The 16,366-nt window shown below is 38.5% G+C and overlaps 1 protein-coding gene across 1 annotated transcript; it reads left to right on the top strand.

The window, feature by feature from the left end:
* The first annotated feature begins 1,099 nt into the window (after nt 1-1,099).
* Nucleotides 1,100-14,517, top strand: LOC121431599 (RNA-binding protein 45-like). Its single transcript, XM_041629159.1, has 9 exons — nt 1,100-1,459; nt 8,555-8,681; nt 9,114-9,239; nt 10,205-10,531; nt 11,590-11,733; nt 12,222-12,360; nt 13,248-13,346; nt 13,873-14,012; nt 14,387-14,517. Exons 1-9 carry the CDS (start codon nt 1,157-1,159, stop codon nt 14,506-14,508), a joined length of 1,527 nt encoding a protein of 508 aa, XP_041485093.1. The 5' UTR covers nt 1,100-1,156; the 3' UTR covers nt 14,509-14,517.
* The last annotated feature ends 1,849 nt before the right edge of the window (nt 14,518-16,366 follow it).

Raw genomic sequence — 16,366 nt, 5'->3', positions numbered from 1 at the left:
GTCCGACGGACAAAAATGGTCTATGGTCTGTCTGTCTGTCTCTCTCTCTATACCCCCTTACCTTCCTTTATTCGCTCACATTTTCTTGGATTTATTCTACACTCATTTTCCGGAAGAGAGATTACCAGCTGTATAGGAGTAAGTTCCTTTACCCCCCCCCCCCCCCCCACCCCCTGTCTCAAATGTTATATGCCTCCAGCCCCCCAGTCATGCAAGGCCTAATTCCCCGTACCTTTTCATTTGTCATTCTTCATTTCTCTATATTCTAATGTCGAAATTTTACTTGACTGCAGGAACAACTGTATTTTTCCAGTAGATGCGGTATAAAGTATAAAGAAATATTAGTTCATTCCCCGGGGGGGCCACTTACATTGACGAGTGGATACCATGCGCGACCAAAAAAACACGTAAAAAGGATGTCCTTTTCACGATAGGGCACGTTACGTACGTAACGTGAAAAGGGTGTCAAAAACACAAAAATAATGAAAAAAAGGGTATCTATTTCGCTAGGAAAATTACGTGTTTAGGGTCGAATTTGCGGGGATGATAAAACAAAATCAAAATGTTTTATAAAGGATGTCCTTTTTGCCCCAACACTACGTGTTTAGAGTCCTATTTGCGCGAGGTGTAGAAGGTGGGGTCGTACTAAACCAAATAAGGTAAAGCCGACAACCAAAGGACCCGTAACAATAAAACATTCCTGTACTTGTTTAGGGGTTCATTTCAGGGAATATTTGCCAAGAGTATCGTTTTGTTTCCAATACTTGTTAAGGGTAGGGTTTCACACGCCAATACTTGTTAAGGGATGCATTTTCAAAATATGGAAATTACGTGTTTAGGGTGCTTTTCGAGATCCCATGGTCGCGCATGGTATCCACTCGTGAATGGAAGTGGCCCACGTGTATATACCTACTAAAAAAATTGATCTAGGCTACCTTTTTCCCAGCAGCTCTCCCCCTCATCTTCGTTATCACCCGAAGCTTTTTTTTCCTCCTTCAGAGTTGTACCGTAACAAAATTGAGGAGAACAAAGCGTTTGATCTACGAGTCATGTTATCCGCGTGCCTTCATGAATTCGTATTTTCACTTCCGGATCTGTGCATGCATTTTAAACCGCGCGCGACGAATTAGGATATCGAAAGAAAAGGTTCTCCAAAATGTCTTCATCAGATCGGGATAGAAATCGCTCTGGAAGAGGCCAACAGGGCCCGCAAAGCAGTGCCGACAAACCACCTAATAGTCGTCTATTCATAATTTGCTCGAAACATCAAACAGAGTCCGACTTGAAGGAATATTTTGGGCAGTTTGGGGAAGTGGAAGATGTGTTTCTCGTCAAGGATAAGATGACGCGCGAGCCGAAGGGAGTCGCCTACGTGAAGTTCGCCAAGTTCTCGCAAGCAGCAAAGGCGATGGAGGACTCAGACGGCAAGCGAGTGATGAACATGAGCAAGCCAATTAAGGTAGGTGCTTTACTATGTAGTTAAGAGTTCCATGTGCACAAGGGTGACCAGATTTCACAAAATGAAATACGGTACTCGGTACGGGACAATTCGAAAACGCACGCTAGCTGCACGAGCGAGCGGATCTACCGAGCCAACAAAGAAGGCTAATGTTAAACTTGTAAAAAGAAAAGGTGAATGAAAGAATGAAGGATAGAAAGATGAGATGAGAGAAAAGAGATCAATTGAGAGGAAAGATAGAAAAAATGAAGGGCAAAAGGAAAAAAGTTAGAACAAAAGAAAGATGACAGAATGAAGGGAAAAGGTGTCCGTCATTCTTTGAAATGAATAAAGAAAGAAAGAAAAGGACAGGAAGGAAGGAAGGGAAGATGAATAAATGTGTGAAAGGAAAAATAAAGGAGAGAAAGGAAAAAAGGAGGAAGAAAGAAAGAATGAAGGAAACAAAAATGTTTCCTTCATTCTTTCAAAAAAAAGAAGAAAACGGGAAGGGAGGAAAAAAGGAAAGAATATAATCGAAAATATTAGAAGGAAAAAAGGAAATAAAGAATGAAAGAAAAGATGAAAGAGAGGGAGAAAAGAATGAAGAGGGAAGATAAAGAAAAAAGAACGAAAATAATGGAAGGAGAGAAAGAACGCAAAGAAAAAGGAGAGGAAGGGAGAAGGAAGGAAGGAAAGAAAGAATGAATGAAAGTAAGGCAAGCGTAGACAGTTGGCATCCACGTTCCGTCACAGATGGCTCGCGATTGTGCAGCGGCCATTACTATTAGGTTAGGAGTTAAACAGGTAATTCAAAATCCCCCTGACAGGGCTCATCGATTTTTTTGCTTTTTTCAGGAAATCTGAAAGAACTGGATCAAAATAAAGATTATTAATATTAGTCTGTTTTGGCCTGAAATGCACCAAAACTGGGGAAAATAAATTAAAAAGGACAAAAACAGGACTTACTTCGGCTGTCGCGCAACTCTCTCTTCCCTGGTTTATCTAAAATTAGGGCTAATACATTAACGTATGGCCATTGAGTCCCTGTAGTACAGATCGATGTAGAACTCTGGTCTCTGTCACCCACAAGTATTGCGAGGTAAGTATGCTATACTAACCTTGCACTACAAACGTGTTTACGCAATGGATTTTAGAGTCGTCGGTTAACATCACTTCATAATGGGAATAATGTTAGCCAAAACTCATTCCGCTACTCACAAGGGCTTTTTCTGGTGAAAAGTAATGTTGTAACCCGCAAGTGAAAACCCGAACCGTACCGTCCCGTATAATCCAATAATTTGCCAGCGGGACCCGCTGACCCGTCGGGTTTTAACCCGCAAGTCAATTTATCTTTGAAAAATGAAAAACATTATTTCTGCAATCCCCACACTATACAGGCTCAAATCATGTCTACTACTACCTAGCCTAGAGTGAATTTACTTACAATTTGCAAATTCGCCTTTTATTCCGGAGAGAAAATGTTTTTTGGGTGACTTTGTACCACGAAATGGGTCCGCTCTGATCTCGAAATTGAAAGCATTACGCAATTAACGCCTCGGATCGGAGCTAGCGAGCCGCAGCTCAGCGCACGCGCTAGCTAGCCCAGGCTGCCCAGCAAGGATCGGCAGACGGCAATGTTGTTTTTCAGTCCAGGTCGGTCGACACTGCGACTCACAACAATCATAATTACAATATTCAATTCTATGGGACCTCGTCTATAAAGTAATCAAAATTGCAATAAATACCTGGATAATGATACAGTCAATTTTTTCTTCTTGTTTATCTCTATATTATTTCCTTCTGTTTTTGTATTTCATTCGATAATATGGCCGCTAAAACTCGATGTTCAGTTTCCCGTCGCCCGCGTTATGAAATTTGGCCCGCGTTTGAAAATCAAATTCTGAAAATAAACTATTTGGATATCTACAATCTAGATTCAAAACTGATTTAAAACATTAATATAAGCTTTTCAGTAAGACAATTACTTGTATATCTTGTATATACCTGCAAATCTTTTCTTTTTTGTGAATGGAATGACGCTGCATGCTCAACCATACCTCGAGGGATGTTCGTGCAGGCTCCACTCAACAACCGTAGAAGTGGTGGAGCCTGCACGAACATCGCTCGAGGTATGGTTGAGCTACCTCAAAAAATCCCAAAGTCTAGTAACCTCGCGTTGGTGAGTTATCATACGGCCTAGTACTCATCCAAAATAACTTATCTTATTTGCTAATTATAACTTAAAAATCATTTGTTTTATTTTTCCAGGGGATGAGTTAAATATCAGACAAAAAAAAATCATCAAAGCTCAATCTGTTACAAGGCCGACGGGAGACTCACCCACGTACGCATTGGCGCTTGTGCTAGCTAGTCTGAGCTCTGTCTCTCTGCCAGAGCTCTGGGGGACAATTCGCTCTGTAAAGGCCTCAATGATGGTGATTTTCTGCTTCAGACAGAGTTTATATTTCGGGTATATTTTTCAAAACTGCCAATGAAGTTTGATGATTTCTTCATTGTCATGTATATTTAAGTTATTAATGAGTTCATTCTCACCAAATTTAGACTCCCCCATAGAGAAATACAATTTTCGTGGAGATCTGCGTTTTCAAAGAACTTCAGGAAAAGTAAGGGTATGTGGGCCTTTATTACATGGCCAAGTACTGGAATTAGATGGAGTAAGAATTAGATATTGAATTCATTTATATCAAGTTCAACTCACAGTCTCACCCACACAAACACACCCACATCCAAGATTCTAGGCATGAAAAAACTTTAAAAATCATACAATAGAACAGGTATTCCTCAAAATACAAAAACGTAGCATTTGAAAAGAGCCCCTGAAATATTGCAAAAAAAAATGAAAATGGAGCCCCCCCCAAAAAAATGATTAATTTTTCCCTGGCTTCAAGTTCCACAGAATAAAGTGCGTTAAAAGGTTACAAAAGGTCAAACTTTCATCTTCTGAAAAATAATGAATAATGAAATTGGTTCCTCATTATGAGCTGGAAAAAATGGGACGGGAAACTCAACATCGAGTTTCATTGGCCCATGCGGTTGCTTTTGACTGCGCTGCATGCACGCACTGTACTGGCGCTGGCCTTTGAAAGAGAGCAACTCGATGTATTTATCATGTTGAACTGTCTCAGACTCAGTCCTGTTCACTATTCACAAGACAAAAATACGCCGGCATTTTTAAAAGGAAATATCTACGTCTCTAAAAGAATCTGCCACGTAAGAAGCACATGATCTTAACTCAATTTTCACTGTGAATGTTTTTATTATGCGTCGTTTATTCTCCCTTTTTTTCGCATGACGGTCTGCGGGTTTGAGAATGAACTCGGCCCGGCCCGCAACCCGCGATCGGAGGCATACCGGCAGGTTAACCCGTACCGCAACGGGTGCGGGTTACAACATTAGTGTAAAGCATTCTATATTTCAATTTTCAAAATATCTTTTATACAAAAAGCACATAATAAAGAGCAAAATCGCTTACCTCGGCCTGGAAAATGGCTTCGCATGTCTCTTCCACGGAAATAAAAGGAAGGTTGTCAGTATTTTTAAAACTAGATTCTTGATTCATTGTATGCGCGATTCCCATGATTGTTTGATGAATTATAGACACCAATAAATGCAATAACTTGAAAAACATACTTATTATATTTTGCTGACGATAATTCTTTTTGGAATACATTCAAAGCAATGGCAAATTAACCCCCCAAAATGGAAAATTCTACGTACCTTGAACGAAGCCCGCAGTGCTACCGTTCATTTGTCAAACATTCCACCAAAGTCTTTACAGTAAAAAGATTGGACATTTTGCTGACTTCGCATAACGCTTTGCATCGATTTACGTGTAAAATAGTTTTTGTGCATAGTCTTTCCCTTGTGTCTTTAAATCGCGCGCCCTCTTTAGCTAATTAGACGAAAAAATTTGGAAATAGAAGCAAGCTCCGTATTTTGTCAACGAGAAGAAAAATCAACGCTTAAATGACGCTATTTGAGGGATATTTATCGTATAAAGGGGAATTGACTTCACATCGTTCGGTAAGTTTTGTAGAAGCATGTTCAGTTTTCCTGTACACAGCGGCAGTAATGCACCCATGGGTGGGTCTCTATAATTGGTGAATGGTGCCAAGTTCAACCAATATAACAGAGACCAAAACTTTTGGTCTAAGGCAAGCGCTTCTTTCCTCGCATTTTCTTGTTTCTTGTATCCCACCGCTGCCACCAGTTGTACATGTAAGGTTGAAAAAAATTATATATTTAGAGTGGTAGAAAATAATGAGTTCTTACAGGCCTGCCAACTTCTCCGGGTTTTCCGGAGTTTCTCCGTTTTTCAGAATTTATAGCGGCCCAAAAGCGGAGAACTCTGTTTTCTTTGTATTTCAGATGATTTTCTTTTTTCTTTGGGAAATGACGCACTTTCCGTCTGCCTACGGCTCTCTTTCTCTCTCTCTCTCTGAGTCCTCTCAATGTTACATGTACGTACGCACGTGTGTCGGATCGTACCTATATACCGTGCGTAACGTTAATTAAACGCATGCACTACGCGCGCGTACGTGGAGTTCAGAGTTCAATGGATAAGAACGCGTGATGGGCCTGTGCCCCGTGTGTGCATATACGAAGCGCAACAAGCCACGGCCAGCGCGCTATTTATCCGACAGCGATCGTGTGTATTGACATTGGACAGTTCGCCCGCGATCGCGAGGATTCATAGCGAATGTAACTCTATGCATACGATGCAGCGCTTGCGTGCCTCCGCTACTATACTACTGCCGTTCTGGAATACCGTGTGGGAAATGGATTGTTTCGCCAGCTGAGGGTTTAGAAACGGTAACATTTTAAACTAATATGTTTTCCTGATATTTTTATATGTGCTTTGTGCTTAGTGAGCTAAATGCTTTGGATTTTACAAGTCTGCCGTTTCAGTGCCGATTCTTGCAAACTTTTAGACCCCTGCTGTATTTTTTTTTAGTCTGTTAAAGGCACACAGTGACAGAGACACCCTCCTAATCCTATGCAAAACAATGAAAGCAGTTCTGCTAATTTTTCATAGCAACAGTGACTGTGAAAGAGTATTTTCCATCGTGGTAAAGAACAAAACTAAGCAGAGAGCAAGCCTGAGCACAAGAACATTAAGTTCTCTGATGGTACATAAATTGGCTATGGAGAGCAGAAAGAAACTATGCCATACTTGCTCAAGAGAGGTAATACATGGTGCCAAAAAAGCCACTTATGAAAGGCTCCAGAGAAAGGACAAGGCATATAAAGCTCAAGAAGGGCTCCAGAAGGCTTGTTTTCAGTTAAGGTGAAATTTCCTAAATGTCCTCCAGCTTCGAGGGGGCTCCGTCCCCTTGCACCCCCGCCGGGGCCTTGCCCCTGGACCCCCGCCGTTGGGAGTTCGGCTTTCCGCGCGATTCGTGGACTCCTTTTTTCCATTTTCAAATGTTGGCAGGTCTGTTCTTATCAGCAACACAAATCAATCATCAAACCAAAATGGAAAATAAGTGAAACTGAGAAGCAAATAAACAGAACTTGTGTGTCCAAATCCTTGAATGTGTCTATCGAGAATATTTTTATGTATTTTTAAAAATCAAAATTGAGGACAATTTTATGGAAGAAAGTTTACATGTATGTTGGATGGTGATTTTTTCATTTTCCTATTTTGTTCATTTTCTTTAATTTGTGCTTCAGCTGTTTTACATTTCTGTTCCATCTAGACTTGAGTTCATTTGCATTTCTTTTCAGCACTGCCCGTGCAGTCTGAACTTAGGTTATTTGAGTTTAATGATATTCAGTTGTCATTCATTTATTCTACTCTTTAATTCCTTTCCTCTGATTTTCTTTTGTCATCTTCATTCCTTCTCTATTCAGGTGTTCCACTCATTCCATCCCTCACCTGACTCCTTAGTTTCTACTTCCATTATTACATAATCACCAGACATCTTTGTCATCTTCATCTCATTCCTTATTGGTTTATTTTACGAATTGGGTTCTTACATTTTAGTTTGATCCTTCCATTTATTTTATTGTGATTGGTTGACTCGACTAGATTTAAATAATTATGTAAATTATTATGTGATACCAAGTTTAGCAGAGGCAAAGTACATGTAGCCCAGAGATTAAAACAGTGCACTACCAGACTCCTTTGGTTGCAGTTCTGTTTATTTGCATTTCAGTTTCACTTATTTCCCATTTTGGTTTGATGAATGATTTGAGTTGCTGATTAGAGCTTACATTATTTTCTACCACTCTAAATAGATAATTTTTTCAACCTTACAATTATATGCAGCCCGAATGTCCTTTTTTGCCAAAGAAATGTGGCACAATTATGCGTGAACACCATCCTGAAAGTTACCAAAGCAAACTTCAGCCTTTCTCTTTTTCAGGCAATTGCTGCTAGAAAAATTGCATTTCATCTAATCAATTATTTTAGATTATTTTTCAGTGTCAGATTTTTAGTGTCAAAACAAAGCCTTGATCTATTGTAGCCTTGATCTAATTAAATCGGGGGTGTGTTTATGCTTCCATTGCGAGGACAGAATCAGCGTTTTCAAACATTTCACAGAACGCCGATCGTAAACATGGTTCTGGGTAGCCAGGGCCCAGGACTGGCAGGAGGCTCCTGAGAGTAAAAATCATTTACTAACGTGTGCTTACTCTCCACGGAGCCAGGGATTGTGTTCCATTCATGTGCGTGTACCGGGATAAAAAACTGAAACTTTTGCCTGAGATTTTTACCATCCTTCTACAAGATCCAGCCCTAATTGGGATACAACTTCATTTCCAACATTTCTATATCGATTTCCCACAAGAATTTATTAAAAAACAAGAAAAATATGAGAAGATGGTGAAAAATTGTCACCGTGTTTACGTCGCCATCATGATTTCTTTGTCTTTCGCTATAGCTACAGCACGCATATCGCGATATGCGTGCTGTAGCTATAGCGAAAGTAGTGAGCAAAATATGAAATTTACTATCTGCTAAAATGCCTTGGATACATGTAGGTTATTTTGGTTATCGTCACAAGTTAACATAGATTTGCCGACCTGTATTGTGATTAATTATTAGCAATTTAATCACTCTTTTTAACATTATTTCTCTTCTTTCACCAGGTTATCATTGCCAACTCCAGAGGCTCACATAGCTCTAAAGACATTGATGAAAAGACGGAACTAACCCGGCTCTTTGTGGTTGTACCAAGTTCATATGATGATGATGAATTGTATAAGAAATTTGATGGTATGTACTATTTTGTATTCAGATGGGAAAACTTTTAAAGCACTTAGTAAAGTACATATACATGAGAGTAGGGGGATACATATAAACATTAAAAGAGTTAACCATTCAGTAATCCATATTTTGCCAATTTACATATTTTGCCAATTTGTCAGATATTTGCTCTCAAATATGATATTCTGCTGTACATATATGTTTAAAATTTCCCACAAGTAAATTTTTAATAAGAATATGAAAATTAGATTGGATCTCATTCAGTGTACCCTTCATCAAATATTTCTTCATTTTACAGTACAAAGCAAAGATCAAACAGTCCGATTTCAGAAAAGTAAATATCTTTGAGAGTCCGCATATAAGCTTCTTGAACATGCATTCCATCTCTTTAGTAGGAATTTCCTAATGTCAACATTTATGGTATACAATTTTTATTTACAGAGTACGGCGAGATCGATCATGTGACCATCATAACGGACAAAAAGACCGGAGCAAACAAGGGATTTGGTTATGTCAAGTTCAGGAGAGTTTCAGGGGCTGCCAATGCACTTGAAAATTGTGATCGAAGTAAGTACAGGGGGTGTTCTATAAAGAGACATGATCAAGAGCATACAAATAATGAATGTTTATGAGTGCAATGGACAGAATACTTCATGAGGTGAAAGGTGAAAAGATCCATTCAACGAGGCATAGCCGAGTTGAATGGATCATTCATTTCATCTTTTACCGAATGAATTATAATGTCCATATGACACTTAAACTAGATTATTTTTCATAGGAAATTTATCAATTTAGATGCAAAATATGATCGTGCAGTGCAAGCTCTGTCTGTTGATTGTTGCGTATGTCGCATACAATGCACGCGTGCAATGGATAAAATCTAATGGATCCAAAATTGCACGATGAATGGATCAGGAAATGCACGGTCGATGATGTCATTGTAAAATGATCCGAATGATCGATATCAAACAACCAATCAAATGCCAAGGATCTATTATCTAGGTGTCATAATCTCCAATAGTTTGTAATTTTTGTACATGGTGTACTTATTACATTTATTCTAAAATTTAGACAATTTTTTTATTTTTATTGTGCCCTGAAATAAGTCCTGTGAAAATAACTAATTACATTCAATTTGTGTATCCTATGTACAAGTTTTTCTTCCCCTTAACCGATTTTAGTCACCAAACTCGATGTCATACATGTGCATGTATGTGATACAATTTTTTCATAAGTTGATTAACCCTAGTACTATCCGGCTATTTCAAAGCTTGTTATTACCAAGGAGAGGCCATTATGCTTGAGATTAGGATTAAGATAAAGAAAAAAATGATGTCATATTAATTGGCATTTGAATTATCAAATACCTTTATGAGGAGTTTCATTGGAATTGACACAAATTTCTGTTATACACTGTATTGATTGCATGGTGCTCTATTTCTTTCGGCCTTTGAATAGAAGTCATAATCCTCTATATATCTATCCCAGGCAATTTTTTTTTCATCCACCACTTGTCATTTTTCATCGACCAGGCTTCAAGGCGGTCATGGCCGAGCCACGCCGATCGGAGAAGCGAAGCCGAGACGACGTCTTCGAGAGGGACTACCCCCGGTCGTCGGATCACGACCGCCTGGACTATGGCCGTCCAGACTACCTGAGATACGACCACCTCCGCAAGGACTACGGCAGGAGCTCCGACGTGGGGAGGGCTTCGGACTACGGACGGTTTGGCCACGGCAGAGTGGAGAGTGATTACCCCATGCGAGGGGAGTACACCTCACCCACCGCCCTACCAAGGCCCACCGCTCCTCAGGTCGGCAACTTTGAGGTCGATGGCATGTTTTTCCCGCAAGGTCCAGGTAAAAAAATATATTAATCATACAAAGTGTCATATATGCACTGTTCTTTATCATGAATGTTATTTTGTTATATATTTTTTCTCAAAATTATATTTGGTATTTCCCCACAAGGTCCAGAGGTAAATATAAATCATATAATGTGTCATATAAGCACTGTTAAACGTGCTCGACCTCAGTTTGTATCATGAATGTGAATATTATTGTATTAATGTGAATATCGAAAATTGTATATGGTATCATCCGAAGTACATGTACTTTACACATTATCTGTAATTTTCTTCTGTTTCTCTGTCATGCAAAGACTGATTTCCAAACATTTAGGTTTAAATATATGATTGAATAGTGTTGAAAGAGGAATGTGATTTTGAAGATTAACAAGATCCCCTGTGCAAATACAATGAAACATTGATGTGGTTTTATAATGAATTTCATTGCATTGCCTTGAAAACATTGCCTTAAGAACCACAGATTGCATGGATTTCCTTTTCATGTTTTGATGAACATTGTTTGCATAGCATTTCATTTATACCTTGTTATGCAGTGAATGGTGTATCTGTTTAATTGTATTATTGACTCTCTGTGACAACTAAGACAAATTGATTTAGATTGAATGGTATTTTTCATTCATCTCATTTTCATGTCACACTCACTATAATGATCAGTCTTCCTAGTAAGTGTATTATCACATTGAGTCTTTTAGGCAGCAAGTGCAAGGTACACTTGGATCCTTGACCCTTAACCTTTCCCATGTCAGTAGTTTATTGAACAGGGGGTTGTTTCACAAAAAGTGAAGTGTGACTTGAGAGTCGCACTTAAATTTCAGTTGTGTGCGGTACGTAATGCATCACCGCATTGGTCAGATCATGTATCTTGAACAAGCACTACAGCATACCAGTTAATTAGGTTACGCGTTAAATAACACGTGTGCAGTGGCGTTTAGACATGTTTTTAAGTCATACTTAAGTTTTTGTGAAACAACCCCCTAACGTCTTTGTCACAGCTGGAAGTGCTATTGAAAGTCATACTGTATTTTCCTTTCAATCTGTTCATCTATCTAGGAATGCCCACAAATCTCTCTCCAAGGTTGGTTGCTGACATCGTTGGTCCTGTCACAGAGACTCAGGTCAAGGGTTTGTTCAGCATCATTCCTGGCATGGAGTACTGTGATTACAGAGAAGAACAAGTCAGTTGGGGATATAAAGGTACAGTCTTCAAGCCCTGATATCTTTTTCTGAATAGAAAGTTTATTATTTTGCATCATATCTTTAATAATTTAAATTCACAAATCATAGGAATTTTTTTATTTCTATCAAAATGACAGTTTAGAATGAAAACAAAGACAATCTTACTCCGTGGATGATATTCTGATAGCCATGGTTTATGGTTTAGTTAGACCTGGGTTAACTTTGACCACATATTTTGGAGTGCCAATTGTCAACTTATTCAACAATTAAAAATAATCTTATTCTGCAATAAGTTGACAAAAAATCAATTGATTCATGAAACGGGCAGAATATAAAAATACAAAGTACAATGAATTTTAATGAATTAATTGATATACTTTCCATGAATATGGAAAAAATATGAAGTTAAACATAGGTTTAATTATTTGAATACCACCCTTTTATTTATTTTGATTCCTTGATAACCAGCTCTGATATTCCTCTTTATCCCCATGAATATTATGCAGGTACTGCTTATGTACGGTACAGCTCAGCTGCCCAGGCTGCCTATGCAAAGCAGAAACTTGATAACTTTGAGTACCCTCCGGGATGCCCCATGCAAGTCAAGTTTGTAGAAGACAACTCCTCAACCACAATCAATGCAGGGTGAGAGAAAAAAAATCTTTGCTAGTACAGTAAAATCTGCTTCAGTTAACTGTCTTGTTGAAATTCAACTTTAAACAAAGCAAATAACATCCAGGATGAGAGAGAGAGAAAGCTTCTTTGCTTGTTCAGTAAAATCTGCATTAGTTTAATCTCTTGATGAAATTTAACTTTAAATGAAGCAAATAACATGATGAGAGAAAGAGAGAGAGCAAGAGCGAGTTGAAAAAAGGCTTCTTTGATAGTACAGATAAATCTGCATTAGTGAAATCTCTACGAAACAAATAACATATGTTTTGCATATTCTTGTCTGAAAACACTTTGATTTTGGCAATTGTTTGACATATGAAAGGCCGGCTTATCCAAGCTCTGCTGATTTAGGCTGCATGCAGGTACCCTTTTATGTACCTAGACCTTGTTTTTTAATAAAGTATTTAGAAATAAAGCATAACTATTTATTATATATATTTCATGTATAATAATGAGGGAAGGGCGATTGTATTTGTATCAAGGTTTTAGTTGATGCTCAATATAGTTTGGTATCTTACTGTATTGTGCTCCTATTAGGTGAGAGAGTATTTTGAATAGCAAATGATAAGCAGAAACGTGATAACCTTAAGCACCCCCTGGCTGCCCGATGCAAGTCAAGTTTGTCAAAGACAACTCATCTACAATACTTGATACAGAGTGAGAAAAAAATATCAATCATGCAAGCATTTTTTCTGCCTAATGAGAACAAGAATACCAATATTTGTGAACAATGGGGTTGGAGCTAACCAAAAACTATTGGCCTTCATTATTGCTGTACCCTTATACTTTCCTTTCAGTATTACATTAATGGATTACTTGAATATAAGTAGATATCATAACTTATGAAATTTATTTTGCAGATCGGTTCTTGGAGCATATAACCCTCCCGCAGCAGCAAGCCAGCCACCATCTTGTACTGTGGCGCTACCCCCACTACAGCCCATGGCAGACCCAGACAGGTAAGGAGTAATGTTAGAGAGGGGTAAGGAGAGATAGAAGGGTTGATAATGGGGGGGGGGGTGATGGTAGTGGGGTTTATATTGCTAGGTATAGCCCTGCAGGAGCAAGCCAACCACCTTCCTGTACTGTGGCGCTACAGCCCATGGAAGACCCAGACAGGTAAGGAGTAATGATAAAGAGGGGTAAGGAGAGATAGAGGGTTGGACACCTAATCCCCTCTCCAGGAAGTCGGTTTCAGTCACGATTATTATCATTTTTATTTCGCAAAGAAGACATGTACATATAATGTTACAGAGAAAACAATAAAACAAAAAATGATGCGATTGATAACATTTGATAAAAAAAATAAAACACACATGAATGCCTGGAGAAAAAAATGTTCAACGTGTTAACTGTGACCCTTTGATCTTCTGTGACACAAGGAATGTGATTTTGAATTTTCATCAGATTATCTGCTTTTTGATTAGTCATTATTTTTTTTCATGTGTATAAAACTCTTGGTCTTGACATGCTTTCTCAATTCAGTCCTGTTGAGGAGAGACTGTTCGTGATCTGTACCCGTCCTCTTCCAGACCCTATCATCTGTGACGTCTTCAGGAGGTTCGGAAACTTCATCAGCTACAAGAATGTCCATGGCCGCAACTATGGCTATGCCAAGTTTGCCAGTGAGTGTCGTTACTAAACAAATTTCCCAAGCCAACAGTCTTTTGATACGATTGTTATGCAAAATATCATTTGATGAATCAAAATCTTGTTGATGTTGTTCTTGATTAGCATGTTCTAGAAAATCCTAGATTGCCTCGAGGGTCAATGGGTTGGTATGATTTTTTTTTCAATTTAATGGGCTGATTGAATTTAATACAAAATTATTTTTGTTTTCCTTTCAAGATTTGGTTGTGTTCCATCTTCAGTTTGTTGTCTAATTCCTGTTTATAAATATGCGGCAATTTCTGTACTGTGCAGTATATGAATGTTACTCTAAATTTCTGAGCACTGCCATCTTAATTTTTTTTTTTAATTCCTTTTCAAATCACCATAGGAAAGGAATCGGCTGAAATTTGTCTCACCACTCTGCATGGCCAGACCATAGCTGGTGAGAAACTCAAGGTCATCGTCGCTGACCCAGAGCCAGAAGAGAGAAAGCGCCCTCGTACGACATAGATTGGCCAGTCAAGCTCTCATCATTTCGGGTAAGTATAACAATTATGCATGGTTTGTCTTTTTTTATAGAAGCAAAATAGAATGCAAACTGGCAAGGGTTTAGTGGGTAATCTGGCGAGCACTTCATTAGAATTGAAAATAGAGATAGTTTCTTATGCACACAAGAGGGTTGAATTAGGGTTGGATCGTTGAATTATATATCTGAATGGAAGTAGGAATATCTAAAATTTCTTCTACCTATAAAATTCCTGGCAATCTAACTGGTCACTTACAGTTTTGTTATAAAGATAGCAATAGATTGATCCTGTTTCCTTGCAAATGGACTATTTTCGGATATTCCGACTTTGTATCATGTTTAGTCATCTTGTGTCAGATCATCATCTTTCACCATTGCATGTTCAAGTATTTCTTGGAAATAAGAATTTGGCTTTTTCAATATTTTCCCTTTTAATCAAGGTATAAGGGTAATTGTATGTTTGTTGACATTACTATAATACTAAACTAAAAGACATTTTGTACTGGATACTTATCAGGTACCTGCGAAGTTTGACATTTTATATGTGACATTGTTCTAACTGTTATACCTATCTTCATTGACACAGAACTCATTCCAAGACACAAGACTTTAGACTTCTGTACAGAAACCCAGCTATTCCTGCACATTATGCTACTACGAGACACTGAACTGTTGCATACGCCATGAGACTTTGACAAATATCTACATGAACCCGAACCGGACCCGTCTATCGTACTTTACTGATACGCAACACGTCAAATGACCGAGCATATTAGCTCGGGCACCCGACAAAATCATGAACAAGAACCCGTTATCGATCTCATGGTCAATTTGAGACGGTGAGCATTTACGTAAGACATCGACGGACCATCTGAAGAAGTTCCCAGACAAGCATTATCACAGGTACAGCCACTATGGTACAGTATGTCACTTGCGCCCTCAGACCGACATCAGTACTGATCTCACTTTAAGACAATGAACCTCTACATCATGAGACGACAAATGAAGCAACCAACCGCTAGAAGCATTTATCGTCCTCACTTCGACACTCCGACTCGATTTACACTTACACGATGTGACAGCTTTTTCGCACAAGACTCCTCGACCGGCATTTTAGCACCTGCAGAAACCGAAAGAGAATTAACATCATCCCTGTCATTAGCTACTACGAGACACTGAACCGTTGAGTGCGCATTGACGAAGATTGACGATGCGGAAGGACGTGCCCACCCATGAGAGGCAGGGGACTTGACGTATCTTTGAAAGGAGACACATATTTCTTATTGCTGTATGTAACAATGTCTCAATGCTGCTCACACAAAAGGACTGACAAAGTGATAGCTAACTCGAAATCCAACATATACTAATACTTTGTCTTGGTCGCTTCAAGACGATAAATCTTTAGCTAATCCTTGTTCTTAGACAAAGTATTTTGGGGAAAATTTATTTGACTTAAATAAGTTTATATGCAGATAATTAGCAAGGGTAATCGAGACGGTGTTTGTCATGAACATTGTTGACATTACCTTTTAAGGAATATCATATCAGGCACTTAATGGGAGGGAGTATTCTGAAAAAAATTGTATTACAAACTTGATAAAGAGACTTGCTTTTACTTGACTTGCATGCACTTATGTTAATATCTATATATACTAGCACAAAATCTAAACTATGCCATAATTTTGGGTGTTTGATAAAATCACTGACAAAATTGACTGTAGTTGATCATTGTGTGCTTGTTGTCCTTGATTGTGCTACTTTGAAAAAAAAATTGTTTCCTTCTCTGTCATCATCCATTTCAATCAAGCAAGTATTTTTATAACTTTATTTTAGGGTTTAACC

This window comes from Lytechinus variegatus, chromosome 18 (assembly GCF_018143015.1).
Source record: "Lytechinus variegatus isolate NC3 chromosome 18, Lvar_3.0, whole genome shotgun sequence".
NCBI classification, from domain to species: domain Eukaryota; kingdom Metazoa; phylum Echinodermata; class Echinoidea; order Temnopleuroida; family Toxopneustidae; genus Lytechinus; species Lytechinus variegatus.
Note: the sequence above shows the minus strand (reverse complement) of the source record. Positions and strands in the feature narration are given on the sequence as shown.